This window comes from Telmatherina bonti (assembly GCF_933228915.1).
Source record: "Telmatherina bonti genome assembly, chromosome: 6".
Taxonomy (NCBI): Eukaryota; Metazoa; Chordata; class Actinopteri; order Atheriniformes; family Telmatherinidae; genus Telmatherina; species Telmatherina bonti.
Window position 1 is genome coordinate 39389567 of NC_136624.1, and position 26918 is coordinate 39416484.

The following is a 26918-nucleotide window of genomic DNA, read 5'->3' on the forward strand; positions in this document are numbered from 1 at the left end:
ACGAGCTGCAGGTTGCTGCCAACGGTGGTTACCTTGGCAACGCCACAAGAGACATTAAATAGTCCGCTCCGCTGCTTCTTGTAAAAACATTATTTAAACAGTAAAAACAACATTAGTGATTGATCTTATATTATTTCCTTTGTGAGTGACCATGGTATAAGCGGGATAATAGTTTTAGTAAAGCAACATCTGAGCAGTTTCCAGCAGAGCTCCAGTGATTCCACAGATATGAAGCAAAACATGCATTGTTTTGGTGACTTATTCTAAAATTCACACCACTCAGACACATTTTCTGCACCAGCAGCTGCTACTAAATGGCGACATGACGAAGGGTAAGAAAAGAAAATCCTTGCTTTCTTCTTGCTGTTCCTTCTGCACAACGTACCACAACCGCACGCGTTTTGCTCTAAACATCTGGTTACTGTGTGAATGAAAATTTTTAATGTTATGTCATCACAGCGGACTACTTTGTAAAAGACGTTCTTAATCTCAATAGGATTCTTTTTCCCCATTAAATAAAAGAAAATGTAGAAAATCTCAAATTAAATATCTTCATTTATTATTCAGAAATTGCATTACTAACAGCTTTATACCATATAAACATAGTAACTGCATGCATACATACATCCACTGTCCCTGCAGTACGTACAAATGCTCCTCATACTTGGAAGAAATGAAAGCAGCATCTAAAGTCGTGCAGCTAAACTTCACAAAAGGGTTTTAATATGCAACAGATGTTCCTACTGTTTTACTGCTCAACATTTTATAAAAGTCAAAGAAAAACAAAGTGACAAATTAATTTTGGTTAAAAAAAAAAGAAAAAAAGTAAAAAAGTGGAAAAGGGTCCATCTGACAGCAGAAACTTTTATTGGGAACAACAGTGATCATATATTATAAATAATCCCTTAGATCAACCGTCACAGGCTGGTCTGGGGCCAGTTCACATACTGACACTGTATGATCTGAACAGATCTCACTCTTGGTTTAACTTGTATATTTGCAATAACTAAACCAAATCAACCTGCAGTAAAACCTTGTGTGACGTAAATAAAAATATTTAATAATAAAAATATGACGTAATAAAAAGTGACATGAATCGATGAGGTCATTATGAAAACATTTATACCTCACATATAAAGGTTGATGACACGTGAAATAAAACCTGGAATGAATTTAGCAGCTCAAGTCTGATTTAAAAATATAAAATCTACTAGTTTTTATTTAGTGACCCGACATGACAGATGTTTTCTGCATCTGTCGCTCATTTCCACTGACTGGTAGGAAAGCGTTAGCTAGCATCAGCTAACTCTTCCTAACAACCTCTCCCATCTGCTTGTTACCTTTATAAGACCAGACTTAATAAACTGGGTTGTTTTTGATCCATATTTTTGCCTTTTAGGGGCTTTTGGGACCACCACAGTCGTCATCTTTTGGTTTTAAATACTTCTTCATAACTGTCACTACCGGCTAGCGGCTAGCTGAGGATCATCTGCTTTTAGGAATTGGACTGGATACCTGTTCAGGTGTACCCGCCTCTGATCCAGTGATTGCTGGTTTAGACTCGAGCTTCCTCCCAACGCTTAGGAAAATGGATAGATGGACTGACACATTACTGCCACCAAGTGGTGGAAAACTACACTGCAACTTAGCTTTTCATGAAAACTGATATATCTTGTGTCTTCATATGATAAGTTATGTGGTTCCATGGCTCACAGGTGCAAAAGTGGCTGTTTGTTGCAGCTTTTGGAAAAATCCCTGCCTGACAGGACATTATGTAACCAAAAATAGCCCAATTCTATTTAGTTCTTTTGTGACCAGTTAGGATGTTCTTTTTTTTTCCAAGAGAAACAGCGATTTACTGAGCTACAACAGAGAGAGCTGCATACTAAGAAAGGCCATGGCTATATTTCCGCTCCTTTTAATCCAATGTAAGTACAGCTGTTACACATAAACACATAAGCAGCAGAGCAGTTATGACTCTAAACTCACGCTCTGCCAGTTTGCCAAGAACACCAGCAACACTGGCTGGATTACCACCGATGATTACACCTCACATCCAGAGAAAATCATGATACAGCGTGGCGCTCGGCGGGGAACCCTGCAGCTGAATATCAACTAAATCACGAAGCGTATTGTTCGTTTTAGGCAAATAGACACACCCCTGCACACAGCAGTGGCGCTGATGTGGAGCAAGGGGAGCCATTTGAGGATTCTGGGATTCAATAAAAGAAAATCTGTTGAATGAAGTACATCTTAACTGTGGGTAAAAAAGCTCAATAACAATTGCTTTTCCTAAAGAAACTTAAGCAGGCTGAAGTATGAGCCAAGCTGCAGTAAATATGTAAAGATGAGCAGCAAAAAAAAAAAAAAAAAAACAACCTGAAAAGATCATAAACTAACACGGACCGTGCATGTTTCATAAAGGAAGGTTTGGAAGGAGGTTTTGGCATCATCGTTAAGCATCATCTGCAGAAAATCTATGAAAACACTCCAACCTGCTCAGTCTGCTTCCATCTTACTAAACAAAACCACTGGACGACTTCTGTTCTTCAAAGCTGCCACTTAAAGTCCATAGACTGTATATGAAAGATGGGCAGAGCCTCTGTGACATCAGCCGTAGGTTTCTGAAGAGCTAAATTGAAGCTCAATGGGTGGTTCTCACCGTCTCCGGCAGCGAAAATACTAAAAAAGGCAAAGAGGTGGAGCTGAGAGGGGCGCTGTGAATGGGTTGGATGACTGATGTCTATTGAACTCCGACCTGTTTGTAGCGAAGAGCTAACCAAGCTAACCCGGAGCTAACAGAAGCTAACCAGCTAATGGAGGTAAGCAGGCTAAAGCTAAAACAAGCTGTTTACCGGCTACAAACCACAACACACTGCACTCTGCCTTCTTGAAGCAGAATATTGGATACCTGTCAATCAAAAATAAACACCCCTAATTATCCCAAATGTTGCAATGAAATTACTTCTAATCAGAGGAGTTAGAAATATTTCCTTACCCCCACAGTTGTCATGAAGGTAAACCTGACCCATTGAACTTAAAATGTTTTTTTGTAGCAGGCTGTAAACATGTTTATTCCTGTTGTAAACATGTTTATTTCTGCTGTGAAGTTGGTCTTTTTAACATGGGAGTCTATGGGGATTCGCTCTGATTTAAAGCCCCTAGTGGATGAAGGGGGAACTGCAGCCTTTAGCACTTAGCATAGGCTTCACTTTTAACCGCTGCAAGTTGCAGATTTATTATATATCATGTAGATTTCGCAGCATCTCACTGATTGGATGGCGACTAATCAAACTGTCCAATCAGAGAGCAGCCTGTACTCCTGCAGACTCTTCAAGGCTCTTAAAGCCGTGTGACCAGAGCGTTTTTTTTTTTTTAAATGGCACTGCATGCATAAAAAATTAAATGTGATGAAGTTTGTAAAATCATCTGACAAAATGATGCGACTCAGTCTGGAGCTGCAAACTGAATGTGATGAGGTGATATCACTCCCTCTGAATGTCGAGCAGCAGGTGCTTCAGACGTCTAGCCGTCTTCGCCTGGTCACTTCGCTGTCCTCCAGCTGTGCGTCGCAACTACTATTTTAGAGGAGCTTGGATTCCAGGGTGGCTGTCGCTCGCTGCTGTGTTAGGATGCTCACCATGGTTCTCCTCAGCTCCTCAAAAGACAAGCGCAGGGTGGCTGTTGGCGCCCCCCCCCCCCCCCCAGATGGACAGATGGTAAGATGTGTAGATGATTCAGTTCTTTGACAACTGCATCTCTCTCTCCTCCGCTGTATCATTTACAACCACCAGGAGCTGCACACCAGAGTCAAATATCGAAGTCGTAACTGCAGCACATGCAGCTGGAGGAAAACAAGGCGAGTGACTGAATATAACGGCCAGGTGGAGGACAAAGAGGTGTGAGAGAGTCTGCAACACCTCTCCTCGAGTCTCAGACAGATATATCAGTTTATCGTATTTACCATGAGAGACAGTCGTCTTTAAAACACACTTACTCCACTTTAAGAGCCTGCAGCAGTGCGGAAGGACAGGAGACCATCTGCTCTCTGATTGGACGGTTTGATTAGTCACCATCCAATCAGAGAACGGTGTTAAAACAGGGACAGAACTCACATCTGCAGCGATGCATCTGTGGACAGGATGTTTTTCTACAGACTCAAATCTTTTCTGCACTTTTACAAACTTAAATCTTTCAGATTCCTCTGCAGAATGACAAAAGTTGATTCACAAAAATAAAGTGGAAATATTTGCAAACTTCCATTTACAGCTGAAAAATCTTTATGGCTTCATACTGAGTCCATACGTGCGCTTCAAAAACAATACGACTGCTTCTGATATTGATTCAGGCATCAATGAACGATATGTTAGTTGTTTCTTTAAAGAAAAGGATAAGATCAACATCGACGTGGGGTCGGTGCTTTCAGCTTCTAACTGGGGAAAGTTAACAGACTGAACATGTAAAAAATCCAGATTTTTTTCATCCCTTCTCATTCCTTACCTGCCTCTCATCCATACAAATGCATTATTCATCAGGAATAGGGAAGATTTCCAACAAGGCAATTCCTGGAAAGCTCTTCCCTAGCACTGAGCGAATCCACTGAATTCTAAATATAACATTTATTGATTTCTAAATGGGGCCTTAAAGGAAGAGGAAGACATTTTCTCACTCTCAGATGCTTCTTCTTAACCTGACTTTGACTTTTAAAAGCTCAACTTCAGCTTCTATTTTTCTATTCAAGAAAAGAATCTTAAGCACTTTTAAGGTTTAAATAAAGTCTTTTTCGGGACGCGCTAACTCACATTCATCCTATCTGGATCTGTTTATCAGACTAAACGGTGTGTGATTCTTTACTGTTGCAGGAAGGAAAGAGATGTTTCTACTGTAATCTGTAGCTTCTCATTACCTCTGGATGGCAGAGTTTACACCTTCAGAGAATCATTATGAAGAAACAAACAACGGCAAACATCAACATGCTGTGAATATGGGAAGATCTGCTCCCCAGAGCGGTTTAGGTTTAGATTTAGACAAAGTCGCGCTGACAAGAGGCTGATGTCAGTGTGCTGCAATTACAGCTGAAAGCATCCAGACCTGCCTGCATCTCACTGTCACTCTCTAAATGGAGGCTGCATCTTCAAACAGGAAGAAATGAAATGCACAAGACAGAGACTGGACAACACACACACACACACACACACACAGAGAAGACAGGACGACGTTTTCTATGAAACACTGTACCTTGTCCTTCGGGAGTCTCTCCAAGAGGATTGACTTCGACTTGAGTGGCGTCGACTTTCAGGAACAGATCATAGAGCCTCTTAATCTGATCTGCAGCCTGCAAGGTCCACAGACGACAGTAATTACCACAGGGTTTGACTCGGAGCACTCGCGCCGCCAAGGCCACTCAGATACGCTCACCGGCTACATGAGAGAAGGCAAATCACCTTCAATGCCACACTATCTGAGCTGGCTTTGCATGGTTGCGTTATGTGTGTGTGTGTGTGTGTGTGTGTGTGTGTGTGTGTGTGTGTGTGTGTGCCAGGGAAAATTTCATTTCTGACTTTTAAAAGGTGTGACAAGCAGCAAAGCAGATAAGGGCTGAAACAAACAGCTTCCATAAAGCAGAAGTCATATTTCTGGGTCTAAACGCAGAAATATGTGCAGCTTGTTCATGTAAACACTTTTCCTCTCTACTGTGGACGGATGTTTAACTTGGGAACATTGGGACTGTATAACACCACAGCTCTTACATAATGAGACTAAATCATCATCATCATCATCATGCGAATTTTCAGTCCGCTGCTTCAGTTGTTCTTAACAACAAGCAGCTTGACTTCACATTGAAAGGCTACTGAAGGTGATCAAACACAGCCCTGTTTTTAGTCCTCCATGGCAACAGTATTTGCACACACACACACACACACACACACACACACACACACACACACACACACACACACACACACACACACACACACACACACACACACAGCTGCCTTTCCCCGCAGTAAATCAAGTTTGCTAACTTCCCTCCATATTAGAGAGAATAATTTCCACGGCGTCTTTCTGCAGAAGCTGTTCTGAAGTTGGAGGGAATAAAGACAGAACTTCTTTTGTTGAAAAAGTATTAAAGCATCAGAGTTTATTTCATATGCTGTCCTTCACTCCGGCGTCGGCTTTACCTTTCCCTTGCTGATAAATGATCTGATTGTATATTTAACCTGTTTCCTAGTCCGGTGATTTCCCCTTCATCTCCTCGGAAGCGGAAGCGTCAAGGCGATGCTGAGCTTTCTGCTGGGCATCCCGTCCCAACAGGAGCGGTTCTCCAGTCCACGTGCGCTGGTGGGAACATTAACTGACTGGAGTTGCCACAATCAGCCACAGCTTGAGTCACTGAGCTTCAGCTTTTGGATCTACGTCGTGTTTTTTCAGTGTTTATCAGACAGTTGTAGCATCACCGCTACCAAGCAGTGTCAACACGCGGATGTGAGCTCGGGCTCAGCACTGCCCCCTACTGGATTAACCGACTACATGAAAGGCGTATCGAAGTATGAGGACGACTTATTAAAACGTTTTACACAGACGTCCACATTTACACGTGTTTCCACATGTAAGGGAGCAGAAACGAGCCTTTAGAGTAGGGAAACATCTAAAACCTGCATGACTCAACCGGAGGACTGAACTTGCCATGTGCTCACCAATCCTGGGTTGCAGCTATTTGGGGGGTTTGTTTGGGGTCTTTTTGGAACTTTTTTCCCCCATCAGCCTTGTTGTGATGGGTTTGTTAATGATTTTACCAGCTGTCCTACGGTTGGAGTTAGCTTAGCTTTTGGCTCTTTCGTTAAATTTGACCACCTCAGTTCTTTTCTGTCTTGTCTTTCTTTTCTATTTGGAAAAGATGGATTTAGTTAAGTTTGAATTCTGATATTAGATTATCAGCATTAATAGAACATAAGTGGACTAATTATAGTTATTTGTCACTGTTTAGAAGGTGTAGGCTTACTGTGGCTTGGTATTAATTACCATTTGTTGACTGTATTATTTAAAAAAAAAGCTTTTTGGAAATAGAAAATATATTTTAGCAGATTTAATTTTATCAACATGATGCTGTATCCCACAGCAAAGCAAATTAACAACTCAGCTAATCATTTTATTTCTCTCTTTTCCAGTCAGAAATGAACGCATCACACCTGATGGATAGCAAGCAAACAAGCTTACAGGCCTTCAGCTCAACTTTGCTTCAAGAGGGGAAAATTTATTTGGTTGATTTATACGAAGTCCATGCGTCACAATTTTGCGTTAATCTAATTTTTATGGAGCCTGTGGAAAAGAAAACAAATTAGTGTCATGATGCCACGAGACATAGATGCTTTGAAATCAACTCAACCAAGTGCACACGTGTCCCTTTGGACTGTAAAACCTGGGGTGTCTCTGTGCACGGCTTCTCCGGCATCATTTTATGAGCAAATGTTTCGTCAACATAATTTATAAAACATGAGGTTAAGAAGAAAAAAAGACAAAGCTTGCTCTCTGAGGGGAGTTTTGCTTCCGACTGCATGATTCACTCTGAAAACTGATGCAAGTTCTTCTAAATAAATGGTATCATTAGTGATGTCAGCTCCCAGAGCCTGGCACAGTGCCGTGCATCAGTGCCAGCAACAACAATGGACCACCTGGCAAGCAAGTCTCGTGTTGTGACACTTCACAACATGCCTCTGGAAAACTAATAATAGCCAAAGTGTGGTTTGCTTGTAGATGTGCATGCATCTGTGCATCTATAGGTTTGTGTGAATTGTAGCTCTCTCTGCCTCCTCTTTGCATGGCAGCTCTAAAGCATCGTGAGTGCCCATTACCTGTCTTTGCAGAGGTCCTTTGAAACCCAAATTAGCTGCCATGCGGAGTGCCTGGTCGTCTCGCACGCCTTCAAATATGTCTATGACTTCCTGTAAGAACAGTGGGGAAAGTGAAGGAGAAAGGACGACAAAGAAATGATTAAAGGAAGTGCGAAAAAAAAGGGGGCTCGACTGCTGAGCTGCGGTGCGACACTGAAACTGATCCTTGTATAAAACTGGATCATTATGAAGCAGAGAAAAGTACAGCAAGGCTCGGATTAAGAGTCTATGGCCACCAGAGTCTGAGATCCGGCTTTTAGACTGTACGAATCTCATTTAAAACCATTTGTGGAGGAAATAAAACACGTTTCTCTCATAATGAGTCCTTCTCATCCCTTTACTGGCTCTTCAAACGTTGACTTTTTTGAAAGCTTTCTGGTTTATCGGTGAGTTTACTCGATAATAAGGTGCATGCTGTCATGATTGACAGTTGACTGATTGTTTTTAGACTCCTGATAGATTTCTATTTTTGCCAAAGCGCAGATTCATCATGAAAATAAGATTCCACTGATGTTTTTCAGCGCGTCTACATTAATAAAGGCAAAATGCGGCTTTTTAACCTCCTTTCAGACTTTGACTGTGCAAACAAGGAAAAAAAGAAACTTTTAAGTCTGAAGCACTGGAGATGTCAGCTGAAGCTTCATGATACGCGCAGCTGCAGCCTTGCAAATGAGTTGGAAATCCAGCTACAACATGAAGGCACACGTGATGCTTTAAGCGTACATCTGTTAACGACAGCAACTAATGCCAAGTAGTTCTGTCAAATCTATTTAATGGCTATTTAAAAACAAGAAAATGTGTTTTTATTCATATTAAGCTCGAATTCAACTGAAAACAAACAGGCTGCTTAGCGCACAGCAGCATTACGTCACTTCGCTAACTTATGCTAATATATGACCAACTAGTTATAGCAGTTTAGCCAATTGTTACGCTATGTTTATCATGCAGGCTAACAACACGATGGGTACGGTTACAAATAATAATTCTGAATGGAGGTTTACATGAAACATGTCCTCACTTAACTTCGCTTTAGAGCGGCGGGTTGGGAAGTGTTCTGATTGGACAGAGGGCGGTACTTTTACCAGAAATAAACAAAGTTCACTTCCTGCTTGGCATTTTTTTGCTCGTACCATAGAAAACTACACAAGAACCAGTTTAGCTGTTATTTTGATTATAATTCTGAAGCAGCAGCTCGACACGTACATACTACTTCAGCTTAGAAGTAAGAGACTACAGAAGACGGGAGGTAAAACAACACGGGGAATATGTTCGTCATCGGAACGGGACAAGTAAACTAGCACGTGCAGAACGATCGGAATTAACTCAGAGCAGACTGAAGGTTTACATGACAGAGGAATTAATCAGTTCAGAATTAAAATACAAATAAACCAGACACTTACCTCAAAATCAAGTTTAAAGTGGAACTATTATGTGCATTTCAGGCTAATTTAGTTTTATTTCTGAGCCCAGAAGAGCTGAGATTGATCGAGTTATTGTCACAAATGGCTTTATTTACTTCAGACCGACCCTCTCCGTAGGCTGTCAGATCAGCCTGTGGGCAAAACGAGTGGATTGAGACTCTTCCGCATTAAGCCCCGCCTCCCACCACTGCACTACATCGGGAGTGCGCACCGCAACTGCTTTCACCGTCATTGTAACATCTCATAAACAGAAGGATTAGGCTAATATGCACTCAATTAAAAAAAAACAAAATACAATGTCAACACATAGCATACAGCCCTACATGTTGGAACCTGAATCAGAGCCTGAAAACGAAGTGGAAAACAGCAACCCACAGCAACGAATGCAGCAGGATGTCTCTCTTTGGTAAACTCACCAGCCATCGTTGGAAATAACTTTATCCCACGTTTTCCACCCGCCTGATGTATTTGTACATGCCCTTGTTAACCAGTAGAAGGTAACCAATCACCGAACCTTATCCCCCGGGACGTCACAAGGATTTCCAAGTAGAAAATACTCTCTAAAACGATGCGTTTTTCGTTGCCATGGAAACCGAACGGAAAGCATGATGGGACTCAAACTCAAAACATGCGTTTAAGTGATTAAAAAACAGTGCCGTTCACATGTCTGATGAGGATTCAACACTGTAACACTGTAGAAAGCTCAGAAAACTCGAAATACCATAACAGCACCCCTTTAATGTCCAACCGACGATTGCTTTAGAAATGTTTATATAGTAATTTTTCACCAGTTTAAAGCGGAATAACTTTTATTCGGAGTTAAAACTACGCTGTAAACGTGGCCAATGTTCATTTTTGGTATATTATGCAGCCTGAACTCAGCATACAGGCAGGGTGCAAGATGGATGCCAAATTAGCCATTGCTAAGGCCTGGCTTTAGCCCCGTTGCTAAGCCCTAGCTTTAGCCCATTGCTAAGCCTTAGCTTAAGCCCAGTTGCTAAGCCCTAGCTTTAGCCCAGTTGCTAAGCCGTAGCTTTAGCCCAGTTGCTAAGCCCTAGCTTTAGCCCCATTGCTAAGCCTGGCTTTAGCCCGGATGCTAAGGCCTAACTTTAGCCCCATTGCTAAGCCTAGCTTTTGCCCTGTTGCTAAGGCCTAGCTTTAACCCCGTTGCTAAGGCCTAGCTTTAACCCCGTTGATAGGAACAGGCCAGCTAATGCCTTAGCAACAGGCCTACCTTAGCAACGGGGCTAAAGCTAGGCCTTAGCAATGAGGCTAAAGCTAGGCCTTAGCAACGGGGCTCAAGCTAGGGCTTAGCAATGCTATGAAGTTCTGTGACATTTTTTTAAAGAAATAACGATGAGAATTTTGCAACCAAATAATTTAATTATAAGACAACTATTCCATGTAATTAAAGCCTTTACCCTGTAAATCTGCTTTGCATTTAGTATTTAGAAATGTCTTGGAAATAAAAAATTTATACCTTAAAGATAAGCTCTGGGGTGCTGGCAGCCACCTCCTCGATATCCATGCCTCCCTGTGGGCTTCCCACCATGACAGGACCGTTACAGGAGCGATCCATGAGGATGGCAAAGTAGGTCTCTCTGCTTATGTCCAGGGCTTCAGCAACCATCACCTGGACATGACACGTCAGGAGAAAGGAGGACTGAATGGAAGAACATTGTTATGACACCAACCACAACAGAAAAAAAAGCTAAACACACAAGCAGGCTTGACAGACGGATGGCGTAGCTCTGAGGAAAGACAGTGAAGAGGGAGAAAGCAAGAAGCCCAACTGGAAAAGAAAAAAGGATGATGGGGCTCCTCAGGTCTGAGGAGGATAATAAGCTGCAGGTTTTCCGGGCAAGGTGCGACTTTAAACAAGCACAACCACTGAAAGCGCTACTTCCATCCATAGTTCCAATGATCGGCCATTCTTAAAGGTACAGTGTGTAAAAAGTACTGACATCTAGGAGTAAAGAAATTTCTTTAAAAGCAAAACACTGATGTGACTGGACGGTGGGCCTCAGTGGCCAAATTTCTCCCACTTTTCATGTGAGTCTGGATTCCACGTCTCTAGACCAAGCGGCAACCTCCGGCGGTAAAAAGGGAAGCCTATGCTGAAGTGCATAAAAATGCAGTTCCCCCTTCATCCATTAGGGGCTAGCTGCAAAACAGAGCAAATCCCCATAGACTCCCATGTTAAAAAAAACAACTTCACAGCAGAAATAAACATGTTTACAGCAGAAATAAACATGTTTACAGCCTGGTTCAAACATCTATTTTAGGTTTAATAGGTCAGGTTTACCTTTATGACAACTGTGGGGGGAGTGAATTTTTTTCTAACTCGCCCGTTTAAAAGTTATTTAATCTTGAAGTTCGGCATTTTTAGGGGCGTATCCTTTTGATTGACAGGTACCCGATCTCCCGCTTCAAGTCAGAAGAACGTAGAACAACCGCGGTTTTTAGCCGGTTAACAACGTGACTTAGTTTTAGCCCGCTTAGCTCCGTTAGCTGGTTAGCTCCTGTTATCTCCGGGTTAGCTCGGTTAGCTCTTAGCTACAGAAAGCTCAGAGTTCGCTTGATGTCAATCATCCACCGTGACGCTCTCAGCTCCACCTCTTTGCCCATATTTATATTTTCCGGGCGAGACGACACGCATGCCGCTGCCAAGATGGTGATGGTAGGAACCGCCCACCGAGCTTCAATTCAGCTCTTCAGAAACCTACGGGTGACGTCACGGAGGCTCCGCCCATCTTTTTAAGTACAGCCTATGCTCCAGACTGCATTGCAAGAAGCCACTTCAGCATTGGGTACATGTATACAGTCTTCTATTATGATCTTTTTAAGGCGTTACTTATCCCAAACGGTGCTCTGCAGAGCAGATTTAAAGCTCAGAGGATCTCACGTTACTCACACAGCTGTTTGTCCATGCAGAGACACCGTAGTACAAACACTGGCATAAAAATGGCAGCTTCTATGTATGTGGATATAAATGTTTCCTTCTACAGGAATATAAACATGGCTGTTATTTTAATAGAGTATTTGGATAGTAATAGAAATTTTCTGTCATTGACCTTTAATTTATTCATCATTTTGTACAGACTGGCCCTTTAAGGCCGGTGGAAGTGGGCGGCTGGAGGAGGAAGAGGAGTTTTCCACCAACCGGAGAGCTGGTGGATCGATTCCATGCCTCTCATGTGGGCGAGACGCTGAAGCTTACGTTGCCTCCCGATGTGTCTATCCGTGTATGAATGCGAGAGAAAACCCTGCATGAGTCTTGAATGTGCTTTGAGTTTGACCTACGAGTAGAAAAGTGCAGTCTGTTTGATTCGACTCGCTCTGCATCATTTGCTTTTGGAAAAACAATCGCTGTAGATTCGCCATGAAAAGGTCATTTCTCTTTTGACTGACTGATTAACGTTGCGTCCACGTCATTCTGGTTGCATATCTGTAGGTGCTTCCAATCAGATTGTCTGCTTTACCTGAACCAGCAGCAGGAACAGGGGAAGGAACCGGATGAAGGTGTGTGTGGGGGGGGTAGCAAAGCAAACAGAGATGAAGAAATATGAAGAAGAGGAGCACAAGAGGTAACACACACAGGTAACAAAACAGGAAGCCTTCATCACCTGGAAAAGTCTGCTGTGAGGCGGTACTGCATGCAGCATGCGAGCAGAGAAAATGATATTCTGCTTGTTAGTGGCACACAGAAACAGTTGTTTACCAAACACTTTGAATTCACACTGAGACCGGCTCAATTTATGCAATGAGCCATGACACCAGGCAGCACAAACCCATAGTAAACAACAGAGGACAGCTACTTTCAGAGGAAAAAGACAGGGTAGCGTGTAGCCGGCTGCCTTCAGACATCCCCGGACTGAGATTTGCAAATGAGGTCAGGAAAAAAAATCTAAATTTAAACATCAAATGGGAGGAAAATGTTTTCTTTCTCACCGTTTTTACTTTCACGCCATCTTTCGGTGTCTGCTTGGTGGTCAGGTTGAACCCAAGCATCTTATTAGCCAGCTCGCCAACCACGGCGGGGCTGCGGGGAGAGGCGACACGTCAACATCACCACGTAGTTTTCACTCAGAAAGGTTAACAGAAACTCACAGGAACAGGTGGATCTGAATCTTTTTGCATTGTCTCCATTTAAACGCGACGTGATGCTGTGAGAATACAAAAGAAGCTGCTGGTTGCGCTCAGCCTGTGATAGATGAGAGGGAGGTGAACTGCACGCCCGTGTCACTGTCTGGGGACGGTGAACTTCACTGTATCTCACTTTGGAAAAGTTTCCGACTGGAGAGGTAAGGAGATGGCGATACGCATCTGTGACATCCTCATGAATCACCTCTGTTTCGCCTTTCAGGCTGCAGCGAGTGGCGAAAGCCGAAAACATTTACACAACATCTACACAGAAGCACGTGAGTCATAGCTATTCTAACTTGTTATTAAGCCTTTTAAAAAAAGATCAAGTGAGCCCTCATCCACACTTTAAAACACCAGACAGGGACACCTCGGCAGCCTGAATCCTAATTACCGTGAGGAAAAAGGAAAATAAAAACGCAGCATGTGGCACATATTGTTTAAACTAACCGTAAAACCTTCTTTTCAACATTTAATTAGGAGCTCAAAAACAAGACGCTGGAAGAAAGGAACAAATATTTATTTAGAGAAAAAGAAACCCTGACGGTGCTTAGGGAGCGTCTTCACAAAGCTCTCTGAGCTGCTGTGCCACAAAAGCTGCCGTCATTTGAGGCGAAACAACATGAACCTGGCTCCTCCTGATTTGAAATGCACGTAGGGGAACACTTACTCTTTAGTTAAGTGCACTCCACCTTTAAGGCCGCTGTCGAACATGCCCTTGCCTCTGCCACCGGCCAGAATCTGAGCTTTCAGCACGATTTCCCTGGCATCTGAAAGGCGAGAGAGAAAGTCAGGACAGCTGGACCACTTACAACACCTCAAATGTCCCCCAGAGTCCGGCACTTATTTGTCCATATCATTGGAAGCAGGACGAGGAAATGTGAGGAAAATACTGATTATTTATATGAATATAAAGTTTGTACTCCTGTGCAGAGCATTTACTGGTCTGATGAATACAAATAACAATGAAACAACTCTTTTTCTTAACGTAGCGTGTTGTGAGATGGTCGTGATTTAACCACCATTTCTTTCTATTTTGCTGCCATGGAGTCAGAATGTCTTGGGATTGTTTTGGAAAATGGTTTTGAGAAACAAACTTTATCATATTTAAACGTTTTTCTGGCTGATTTTTCACTCATTTTCAGCCCAAAGCATCTTTTTTTCCCCATTTGCTACAAGATGCTTAAAGAATGAAGCAATGAGGGAACTTAGCAATGAAACTCTTTTAAACTGCGTCTTTAGGCGGTTTTTCACACACAGCCTGTTACAAAGACACCGTTTGTTCCCATTCCTACAGCAACAGATATGAACAGATAAATTAATAACAGTTTGACACACAAAAACATTTTAAAATATGATTTGAAAATGTGGCTGAAAGGAAGCCATTATTAGGAAGGGAAATGGAGAGAAAGGGCAGAGGTATGTGGAGTAACACAGGAAGCGGATGAATCCTCTCCAGAACCCGGACCTCATGCACCCCGAGGCAGAGTGGGATCATCAGGACAGAAAACCGAACAAATGTCAGGAGAGGTACTGCTGAGGATTAGCGAAGTTATAAACACTTTGTTCAAACTGATTCAGACCCTGCTGAAGAATAAACGTGGCAAAACTTCCAAACTTCTTACCCAGTCTGGGCCAAATCCAGGCTCGGTTGAGGCTACATGGACCAGATGTCAGTCGTTGTCCTTGACGTGGAAAATGATAGGTATTCTGTGGACCAGCACTGGGCCTGATTCAGGAAGCTTGTCTGGACGGTTTGCTTGTGTAAGACTTAGTATCTTCTGTATTCTCTCCACAGGACAGAAACTTCATATCAAATATGTCATGTTGGGCTGTAAAGGGTTAAAATCTGGAAACCTCTGGACTATGTGAGGCCGGAGGTTCCAGCGATCCTGGAATCCTGGAACAGGTTTTTCCTAAATGTATTTAGTGCACATTGTCCACATAGTTTTGTTAAATGTCTGAGACAGAACCAACCAACACCTGCCATTTGCTGGTTTTAATAATGTTTAAAAATTTTAATAATGTATAAAAAAGGATCTACGCAAAGCATTAAGGCTCATTTATGGCCAATGCAGACGGTGTCATCCATCTCCTGCATCAGTTACGCACATATTCAAGGGGCTAACTATGTTGCTTGTTGCAGAAAATGGAGCGATACCACTGGAAACCATGGGGGGCAGTATTGAGTTGTATACGCAACCAGCAAAAAGACCAAACCAGAGAAGAAAAGAAAAAATTTTCTTCTTCTTCTGTTGTTTTTGGACAGTTAAAAAACAACTTTATAGCGGTGCATAGGTGCTATTAACTGGTGTCAAAACCAAGCGACAACCTCCAGCGGTTAAAAGTGTAGCCTATGCGGAAGTGCATAAAACTGCAGTTCCCCCTTCATCCACTAGGGGCTGCAAAACAGAGCAAATCCCCATAGACTCCCATGTTAAAAAAAAACAAAAAACTTCACGGCAGAAATAAACATGTTTACAGCCTGGTACAAAAATCCATTTTAGGTTTAATATGTCAGGTTTACCTTCAACCTTAGCTACAGAAAGCTTGGAGTTTGCTTGATGTCAATCATCCACAGTGACGCTCACAGCCCCCCTCTCAGCTCCACCTCTTTGCCCATATTTATATTTTCCGGGTGAGACGACACTCATGCCCCTGCCAAGATGGTGATGGTAGGAACCGCCCACCGAGCTTCAATTCAGCTCTTCAGAAACCTACGGGTGACGTCACGGAGGCTCCGCCCATCTCTTTATATACAGTCTAATTTTAAAACAGACATGAACTCTGAACTCAGCGCCGCCCACTAGTGGACGAACTGAATTAACAACCACGGCAACGTAAAAGATACATGGAAGTAAAATGGCGGTGATGTACAACAACGTTGGCAGTGTTGTGGGAAGAAGGAAAATAAGCAGCTGTTAAACATCTGGAAGACCTCACCAGACTTTGATCCAATAGTATAACCAGCCTGGATCTCCTTTACTGTCAGTGGAACTGTGCAGGAATTCACACATCAGGAGGACCCCTCAGCTGTCCGTTCAGGATCCCGCCTACAATCTCCCTGCATGCACATGGAGCCAGGACACTTGATGAAAGAGGCTCCCTGACAAGGTAATGATTATTGAGGTGGGGGAGTTCAACCATTGACAGGTGGCTGCCATCGGGGTAGGAAGCGGGTTGCGCGGAAAGTGGAAGAAGGAGCTGGGGCTGATTTGTAAAGGCCAGAAAAGCCACGCTGACCTTGTTGGTAGGGACAAGCTGCTCTCGTGACTTTGTGGACAAAAAAAAGAAAGAAAAGCACAGTGAAGACTGTCTTAGAGCTGCCAAGCTTTAAAAAAAAAAAAAAACTGTCTGCCGTCAGTGTTGCTGTAGGAGAGAAAAAACAAAGAAAATCGCCTCTGACAGGGCGACAGGGATTAAACCAACACCACATTAGCGAAGCCTGCTCTGTGTGGGGAGTTAACGGCTGAGGGGAGAGAAGCAGAGAATAAAGGTGTTCTCACATGCAAAAGCCTGTGAGAGGAGGTATAAATGAATAAATATGTTAGTAAAAAAAAAAAACTGCTACTGTGCAAAAAATTAAAGAGTTCAAAGCAAGAGGAGAAAGTGTCCTCCGGGCATGAGCAGCAGAGGACAGCGCAGAAGAAATGACTTCTGCTTCAAAATGAAGAGAAAAAAGCACCAGAACAAAAGATGTGACCCAACAGGGACACTGAATTGTAAGGTAAAAGATCTGACATTTCAAACCAAACAAGATCATGTTTAAAAGCAAAGACATATTGAACATATCAGATAAAGCATGCATTGTTTTAAGGGAGGCAATGAGGTGAGAACAAAGCAGGTGTTCAGTCCTGCTGCACTTGTTTTTGATGGCAAACCAGTTTATTATGAGGCTGACAACATGAGACTGGAGCTAAATCAGCAGTTATGAATGGCTTCTCCAGAAGCAATGTGTTGGTAATTAAAGAGAAAAAAAGAAATGAAATCAGAGGAAAGTCTTTGGCTAAGACTGAAACACCACTCTCAGTGGAGACGCACGGAAAGGATAATGATGTCCTCCAAGATCACAGTGAAGACGGCGCGCGGTAAAGAGCAAGGCGACCATTAGCGTGTAGTACGGCAGACATGAGATGGCCTCTAACGCTCTGACAAAGGTTGGTTGTAATGAGCACGGAGCGGAGAGAGGAGTGCCTGGAAACGGAGTGGTAGTGTGTAAAAATCAGAACCATGCCTTGCTTTTTATATTGGACCCATAGGATGTATATTAAGAGATGGGCGGAGCCTCTGTGACGGCACCCGTAGGTTTCTGAAGAGCTGAAGCTCGGGGGGCGGTTCCTGCCATCACCATCTTGGCAGGGGCATGCGTGTCGTCTCGCCTGGAAAATACAACTATGGGCAAAGACGTGGAGCTGAGAGGGGGAATGTGAGCGTCATGGTGGATGACTGACATTGAGCAAACTCCGAGCTTTCTGTAGCTAAGAGCTAACCGAGCTAACCCGGAGATAACAGGAGCTAACCAGCTAACGGAGGTAAGCGGGCTAAAGCTAAGTCATGTTGTTAACCGGCTAAAAACCGCGGTTGTTCTACGTTCTTCTGACTTGAAGCGGGAGATCGGGTACCTGTCAATCAAAAGGACACGCCCCTAAATATGCCGAACTTCGAGATTAAATAACTTTTAAACGGGCGATTTAGAAAAAAAATCACTCCCCCCACCGTTGTCATGAAGGTAAACCTGACCTATTAAACCTAAAATGGAATTTTGAACCAGGCTGTAAACATGTTTATTTCTGCTGTAAACATGTTTATTCCTGCTGTAAACATGTTTATTCCTGCTGTAAACATGTTTATTTCTGCTGTAAACATGTTTATTTCTGCTGTAAACATGTTTATTTCTGCTGTAAACATGTTTATTTCTGCTGTAAACATGTTTATTTCTGCTGTAAACATGTTTATTCCTGCTGTAAATGTGTTTATTCCTGCTGTAAACATGTTTATTCCTGCTGTAAACATGTTTATTTCTGCTGTAAACATGTTTATTCCTGCTGTAAACATGTTTATTCCTGCTGTAAATGTGTTTATTTCTGCTGTAAACATGTTAATTTCTGCTGTAAACATGTTTATTTCTGCTGTAAACATGTTTATTTCTGCTGTAAACATGTTTATTTCTGCTGTAAACATGTTTATTCCTGCTGTAAACATGTTTATTTCTGCTGTAAATGTGTTTATTTCTGCTGTAAACATGTTTATTTCTGCTGTAAACATGTTTATTTCTGCTGTAAACATGTTTATTCCTGCTGTAAACATGTTTATTTCTGCTGTAAACATGTTTATTCCTGCTGTAAACATGTTTATTTCTGCTCTAAACATGTTTATTCCTGCTGTAAACATGTTTATTTCTGCTGTGAAGTTGGTCTTTTTAACATGGGAGTCTATGGGGATTTGCTCTGTTTTGCAGCCCCTAGTGGATGAAGGGGGAACTGCAGTTTATACACTTCCACATAAGCTTCACTTTTAACCGCCAAACGTTGCCGCTTGGTTGGACCCAGACATGGCGAGATACCAGAGGAGAGAAGGTCTTGTGCCTGGATTTAATCAGGAAAGACACCAGTTTTCGCTGATAGGAACTCCCAGCTCAAGGGGTTCACGCCGTGGAAAAATGCAAGATTAAATCTGTAAACTAAGAGGTCAGGGTAATGAAGGGTGATTCTATGTGTGTTCCAGCTCTGCCCGCGATGCCTCCATGCACACAAGCTTTCATTACGGCGTGCACAACATGCAGCAGAGATGTCCCAGATAAATGAATCATTTCTTCACTTGATGCAGCAACGACAATTACAAACACCTCCAACGGAAAGTGGTCTGCTTATTAGCTGAACGAGAGCCTTTCTCATGGAGGGGGAGGGTGGTGGTGTTGCATAATCAGTTTTCCACTTCCATTTGTATCATGCAAAACCCACTGAGAAGATGTAGAACAAGATTTTCATCTCCATTTATTTTCTATTTCTTGGGGACACAGGGGAGGAGATTAAACATCGCACAACATCTCCCATCACATCACATGCATTCTGAGTAATGCGGTCATCATCCTCGGGCCTTACTCATTCCCCAGTAATGAGTGCAAATCAACTCGCAGTCTGCTTGCCTGTGACAGCAGCTGGCAAAGAGGATGTTACTTCTACAATAAGTCTCTCTCTGTCCACGCTTATCCCCCCCCACCTCCTCCTCCTCCCTTTCCATGCAGCTCATGGGTGGCCAGCAGCAGAGTTAGCCTCACTCTGATATTTAATTAAGTCTTGGAGGCTGTGCCATGAGGGGGATGCTGGCTGGTAAGGGACAAATGTAGGCTATGAGCCAATCCAGAGAGAATAAGATGAAGCTACCATCTGCGAGGAGAGAGGAAGAGATCAGGGTGGGCCTCTCCCAATGCCCATGTGTGTCGTAATGAAAGTAATACGGTGGATAAATGGGGAAGACTAATCAAACTCTTGGGAGAAAAATAAAAACAAACACACACAGAGAATGAGAGCCTTCTTGTGGATAAATGGAAAGAAGAGGCCAAAAGAAAAGGCCATTTTAAACCCTCGGCATCTGTGCTCATCATGAGAGTAAAACTTCCTGGAGATGAATCACAAAGGTGTGGATTGCTATCAAACAAGTGGAAATTAGTCGTTAGGCAAAACAAAAGGTTGGAAATGTCAAACCAGACCATTAACACAGCCAGCGAGGCTGCTGTTGCACCTTCCCAGTCATGTCATCCCAGTACAATTCATCATATTATGAATTGTGTTAAAGTCCCAAAGCGAGCATCAAGGTTTTGGCTCGATCAGAAAGGAAGAGTTTTCCTTTCACTTCTAAGGACATAAAAAAAAAAAGCCATCACCAGGTTTTAACATTTACACCTCCAGATGAGCGTCCACTCCTGGCACATTATTCCTCGTCATTATACGTTTAACAGAAACGAGGGTCTGTCACAGGAGGAAGCAGCCAAATGATGCTAATCCACTGCAAACTGATTAACCCATCACCAGCGAGCGCGACCGTCTCCGTGAACGTAGACGTGTTGGCGGTTTGCTGGTGTGGAACCACTCAGCTGTTTGTTACCATCAGCAATGTTCCAAGGAAAGTACTGCTGTTGTCGTCAGTCTGACAAGAGTTATGAACGCGCACCGCTGCTGGCGCTCGCGCTCCTTCTGGTGATTCGCTGGAGAATTTGACCATTTTTACCAATTTACTGTTTACACAGAAATGAAATTGCTTCATGCAACTGAATTATTCCAAGCACACCTGCAGATTTTGCATGCTGGCTAGCAAGCCTAAAGTAGAAGTGAACTGGTGCATTAACTCGATTTAAGAGCCCATTCTGACTGAAGGGCTGAGCTGGGACCTTAAGAGAGCTGTGCATAAATAAACGCTTAAAAACCTCAATGAACTGATGTAATACTGTCAAAAAGACTGGGCAAAAATTCTCCACAGTGATAATTATTTCATGTTTCTGCCTCTACAAGCTACTGAGTCATGAGGTTTGCTTTCAGAAACTGTTTCACATTTTGCCTCAGATTTTCTTCAAGGAACCATAAGACAGCAGAATGTGTGTTATTAGACATCTTACCTCGCCGTAAGGCCTGGTAAACAGATGGTTTTTAACAACTTGATAAAGTCCAAAAGAGGTGCACGTCTTTCTCACATGACAATCAGCAAGCACACACACACACACACACACACACAACGCAGGATATTAACAGATTAAAAAAAGAGCAAGTGTCAAACAGGTTTGGTTAATCCTTTGAGCAGGGAGCTGAATTTCTATTTCTGCGTTTTTAGTAGGTCAAATCTGGTCAAAACATACTTTTGCTAAAATATCCAGAGTCTCGGCTCTGCCAGCAGGTGATGGTTTACGAACGATCAGACGATGCTGACCACTGATCACAGGCTTTGTCTGATTTCTTGTTTGTCTTTCTATGTGTAAATTAAAACTGCCCCCCCGTGGTGCTGTGACACAAAGTCCAAACTCAGGAAGCTGCAAGTTGCATACAACAACGCTCTCCGGCTCCCGCTGAAGGTCCCTCGTTGGACAAGTGCCAGTCTGCTGTTTGTGCAGAACAATGTGACTACATTAAATGCTGTCATAAGAAATTTTGTACACAAGTTTTTAATGAGACTCGTGGACTCAAAAGTGAGATTATTTGGGCTCTTGTAAGAGCAGAGCAGTGTAAGGTTCACCTCTGTGCTCTGGAGGCACTGGAGGGAGTGCTTATATGGACTATAACCGCTGACTTACTGTTTTGTCTTTTTTTTGTATTTTTATGGACTTTTTTTTAAAGTCTGAAATAAAGACTGAATGATTGATTGACTGATAAAAGGATGAAAAAGTTGCTCAGTTAGAGAAGCATATGCATCACTTCTTTTAAAACCCTGCAGCCTGTTCTTGGATCTGTGGAAGTGCTTATAAATAAAAGTTTTTACAAGTTATTAAAGTACCAGCTTAATAAAATCAAGACTCAGTAAAAGAAACTGAGGCCATAAATTCAAGCATTTTCCTCGTGGGATACTCATTTTTCACATTATGTTTAATTTGTGGTTGGAAACCTGGGATCCCTACCCACAAGCACTCTGGCAGAAATCCCTTGACATACAGAAAACAAACAATATGATTAACTGTTCCATAATTACACTGAACGCAGCATTTTGTAAGAACTTGAACGCAGCTTTGGTTTTCTAGCATCACCTGTTCCAGTAATACACTGCTGCTGTCACACCTTGCATGGACCAAGTCCATCTGATTCATTCATTTTAGTTTCTTTTTCTTTTAATTATGCAAGAAAAATAAGGGCTGTGTGTGCAGTTACAGGTTAAAGGTTACTTTAGAAGGTAATGCAAATATCTAATCAACCAATCACACAGCAGCAACTTTATGCATTTAAACCATAAACTGTATATAAAGAGATGGGCGGAGCCTCCGTGACGTCACCCGTAGGTTTCTGAAGAGCTGAATTGAAGCTCGGTGGGCGGTTCCTACAATCGCCATCTTGGCAGCGTCATGCGTGTCGTCTCATCTGGAAATTACTAATATGGGCAAAGAGGTGGAGCTGAGAGGGGGGCTGTGAGCGTCATGGTGGATGATTGACATCGAGCGAACTCTGAGCTTTCTGTAGCTAAGAGCTAACCGAGCTAACCTGAAGATAACAGGAGCTAACCAGCTAACGGAAGTAAGCAGGCTAAAGCTAAGTCACGTTGTTAAACGGCTAAAAACTGCGGTTGCTCTAGTTTCTTCTTATTTGAAGCGGAAGATCGGGCACCTGTCAATCAAAAGGACACGCCTCTAAATATGACCATTTAAAAATTAAATCATTTTAAATGGGGGAGCTCGAAAAATTTTTACTCGCCCCACAGTTGTCATGAAGATAAACCTGACCCACTAAACCAAAATTAGGTTTTTGTACCAGGCTGTAAACATGTTTATTTCTGCTGTGAAGTTACTATGCGACTGGAAATTGAGCACTCTCCTCTGATGTACCAAGGACAACGCATTCACATTTTCCCAGATTTTCCGACCGAGATCGTGAGAAGTTGTCAACTTTTTGAGGACACGATGAAGAAGCTGAAAGCTGCAGGCCATCGTACGGGTCTCATCTATCTGGCTCGCCTTCGGTTACCCATGGCAACGGATCATCAACATTAAAAACACCGGAGGAGGCAAAGGTCTTCGCTGACACCTTGATAGCAAATGAGGAAAACTGAAGAAAACTCTAGTGCCAGACATTGATGACCTACTTCAATCCCTTCATGGTCCTCTGACATTTTGCACTTTTTGGCAAACTTCAATGAACATGTCAGGTAACATTTAAGAAGAATGTAAGGTTTCATCTGCACAAACACTTTTGTTTTTGAGTATATTTGGAATGTTCTCCCTGATGGGTTCTGATGCCACAGTGTTTCTTATGATTAATATATAGAACATTGGGTGTTTTATCTGAATTTATCTCCTTATTGGTGGGAGTGCGCTTTCAGAAGTAGTTCAGTGTGTTTTAATAGCTTAGTGGAATTTTTATTCATTTATTTATTTTTACAAAGTACTGTGAGAAATACCCCTTTAGACAGATCTTGGGTTGTGCTTTTTTGACCTGCTTCATTCGGGGAAGTGGGGTAATCTTCAAGTGTCTTGTTGAAATTATACCATGAATGTAGGTATTTCTGAGGCAAAAGTGGGTCAAACTGAGGACTAACCTAATAATGTGACTATATTATGAACGTAATTCAGATATCAATGCACCTGTTGAGAATTAACCTCAGTAATGCGTCTCCGTATCATATGCTAATTTAACCTTCATCACTGCATTAAAAAAATAACTTTTTTTCTTATAAAACTGCATACTTTTTCACAAGAGAAAAAATTCATGCCTACCTGTTTCAAAAGCACGAATCTTTCTTGTTTATTGTTGTAATAAAGAATGAAAAGATATGTTCATCGTGTCTTTTTCATTGTCTTTTGCATATATTTGTTGAAAAAAAAATAACACGCAAACAAAAATGTATTTACAGTTTTTCTTTGGAACTTTTTACTGGTGAAGATCAGGGGTTTATTCTACCTTGAAATTCAAAGTGAGCAACACGACTCGATTGTCCTGCTCTGTCCCCCTTTGCATCTTTTACTTGGTCTGCATAGCGATTAGTCTCGCAGGCAAACAGAGCGATGATCTCTTTGTTGAAGAACAGCTCAAACATTCCCGTTCAGACACATCATTGTCTTCTAAATGTGGCCCTAAAAGTTCACCAACAGTGAACTGTTACTGGATTTCAGCGCATTCATGCGCCGGCAGCTGTCGAGCGTTTGCAAAAAATCGGGCGCATGTATGCGCCGGCAGTGTGTTGAAGGTTAAGATGTGCTAGTTTTTCTTTTTTTACTTTGAGCCCGTGTCCAGACTTTATTCGTGCACATTTAGAAAACACACCCTGACTATCTGAAAATGGCTCCACATCTGTCCATTTCCAGGTTTTCACAGATTTACACTCATTTAGAGACATTTACTGATGTAAGGGTACCCCAAAGACCTGTGATGTTGTCTTTACTGCCCAGCTAAGTGTTGATATGCAGGAACATCTGCCTGCTGCTTGTGGATTTGCAGGAAAAGTAGTTTGGTTCATATTGTTTACTTGTGTGCATCTTATGAGCTGACCTGAATAGTAAGGCTCAGTAGCTCAAAATAAATAAATTAATTAACTCCAGGTCTGAGGAGCCATGTTGCCCTCTAACAAGCTTTCCCTGAGACTCTGCAGCTTCCCTCTGAATTTAAAAATACAACACAGGGAAGGAAGAAAAACAGTCGGCTCTTCTGATCTGGCTCAAATCACTGATGATGAATGACACCCGATAAGGAGTCGTGCGCCAACATTTGGAGAGTTTTAATGACATCTGAACACAGTTAAGTCCAACACCCTGCATGCACCGTGCTTAATAAAACCGCTGCTTGTGTGATCATTTAATCCAACCGTGGCTGGAAAGCCGATATTATCTCCGACAAGTTGAGTTTTCTGTAAATCTTTAGCATTTCTACCAGACTGTGAAAAGGTCAGAGACAAAGGCTCTCCATCCATACAGTGATCTGAAGTGAACCAAAAAGAAAAGTAGGGAAAATAAAACAGTTTTGCTTCTGCCTTGACATATAACAGCCTCCCACTTCCTGAAGCAACCTACATTCGCTGCTTGTTCAGTTGAGGTTGAAAGGCCAAACAACACTGATAAATCCTAACCACGACCCGTAAAGTTTCCTTGCTGCAAGCATGTCAGTTCCACTAGCAGTACGAGTATAACGAGAGACTAACAAACCAATTCGGTAACCACAAAGCTCAACAACACCTTCTCTTGCTAAAACTGGATAAATCATTCCCAACACACTGTCTCATCTTATTAAACCCACTGCCCTTGTGTCTGTCTCTCTCTACAATGCCATCTTAGAGCTGCTCAAAGGTAGAGAATATCGGTGTCCAAAACTGACAGCAGCACCTCGATATAACACCACCTTCACTCACTGCTTGCTTGACAGTCGAGTCCTCATTAGAGGAGAAGTCCACTTGGCTTGCAGACATAGAGAGCACCTCTAATGACAACCTGAGATGGCCCAGGTCTCAGACAGAGAGGTGAAGTTCAAGCCTATGGCAGTGAGTTTGCCACTGCAATGCAACCAGAGGGGTGATGGGAGCGATAATGGTGTTGCAGAGAAACGGATGCTAAATGAATAAATCATTTGTGTGCGAGCGAAGCTTTTGTGAAGATGTGCACTTCTATCGAGCCCCATCGTGAAAGAGTTGAACGGAAAAATAGTGACTAGTTAGAAGAAAAAAAAAAACCTCTACAGAAATATGAGTTCACATAAAATGAGCTACTCGCTTCTCATTATCGTCTGAACAGTTTTCATCAGTTCAGCATGAACAACAGCAGAAAAAAAGAAGGAAGAACCAACATCTGCTGCAACATTCTGCTGATGCATCAGAGGGCAGGAGGACTATGCACAATGCAATTTCCATGGATGAGTAATGAAGTGCATCTAATGGTTGGAGCTCCTTCCTACAAAGCTCAAGGAGCTTGTATGTTTAATTCTATTTGTGTCATTTCTATATCTTTACTGAATTTAACTCTGTGACATAATCATTATTTATACTGGTGGACACCCAGTAACAAACATCTACTGGCACATAAGTATCCTAATCCGGGATGTGTGAGAAATAATTCTACTTCTCACCCACAACATGAATAGGTTAGGGTGTGTAATGAGGAGGTGGAAACACTAAGCTGCTTACAGAAATCAGCTCTTTGAGAGACATGCAGCTTTACTCTGGAAAGCCTATTTACAGCTGTTAAGACAATTTCAGATGCATTGCCTTTTCTTCCCCATGCATGACCCCAGAACCTGCAAACAGAAGAAAGAGCAGGTCCATACAGAGGTCAGTGTAACGTGCATGTGTGCAGGCGCCCTGCTCTGATGTTTGATCTGTCATGTTTGCAGATTTCAGAAAGTCTATGTGTTTACACTTCTTGCTTTTGTGCAGCCTTCAAGGGATTTTGCCCATATGTGGAATGGCCACAGAGCCTGTATGAGAAACCTTTTGTTTCACCAGCCCTCTCCTCTCCTCACTGTTAGGTGTGTTATCTTGGCAGGTGGTGCAGGTAGAAAAACTGCCTCTGTCTTCCTGTGTGACAGGCCAGCCCAATGGAGGGATGAGGCCTCGTCCGTCCATCAGCAGAAGCCTTGCAGGGGGGAATTGACGCATCTCTGCTTCCACACCATCCTTTTATAGATCGGGTGCAAATCGGAGAGTGTCAGGTACGAGCTAGGTGATAAAACCATCTGAAATTTAGATCATGATTAAAATTCATGTAAATATTGGTGATCAGGAGACATTTTCTAGAGATACAACTGTGGATTGTACTGTCCAATCCACCAAATGGTGGCCAGGCAACTGG

At 42.5% G+C, this 26918-nt stretch overlaps 1 protein-coding gene across 1 annotated transcript in view; it reads right to left on the reverse strand.

The window, feature by feature from the left end:
• Positions 1-26918, reverse strand: part of suclg2 (succinate-CoA ligase GDP-forming subunit beta) — a 138893-nt gene that overhangs the window by 62438 nt on the left and 49537 nt on the right. Inside the window, exons 3-7 of the mRNA XM_079242640.1 lie at positions 14127-14226; positions 13265-13355; positions 10794-10946; positions 7854-7943; positions 5239-5335 (exon numbers count right to left, since the gene is read on the reverse strand). Of these exons, the coding sequence (XP_079098766.1) occupies positions 5239-5335; positions 7854-7943; positions 10794-10946; positions 13265-13355; positions 14127-14226 (531 nt within the window). The remainder of the gene's footprint in view (positions 1-5238; positions 5336-7853; positions 7944-10793; positions 10947-13264; positions 13356-14126; positions 14227-26918) is intronic.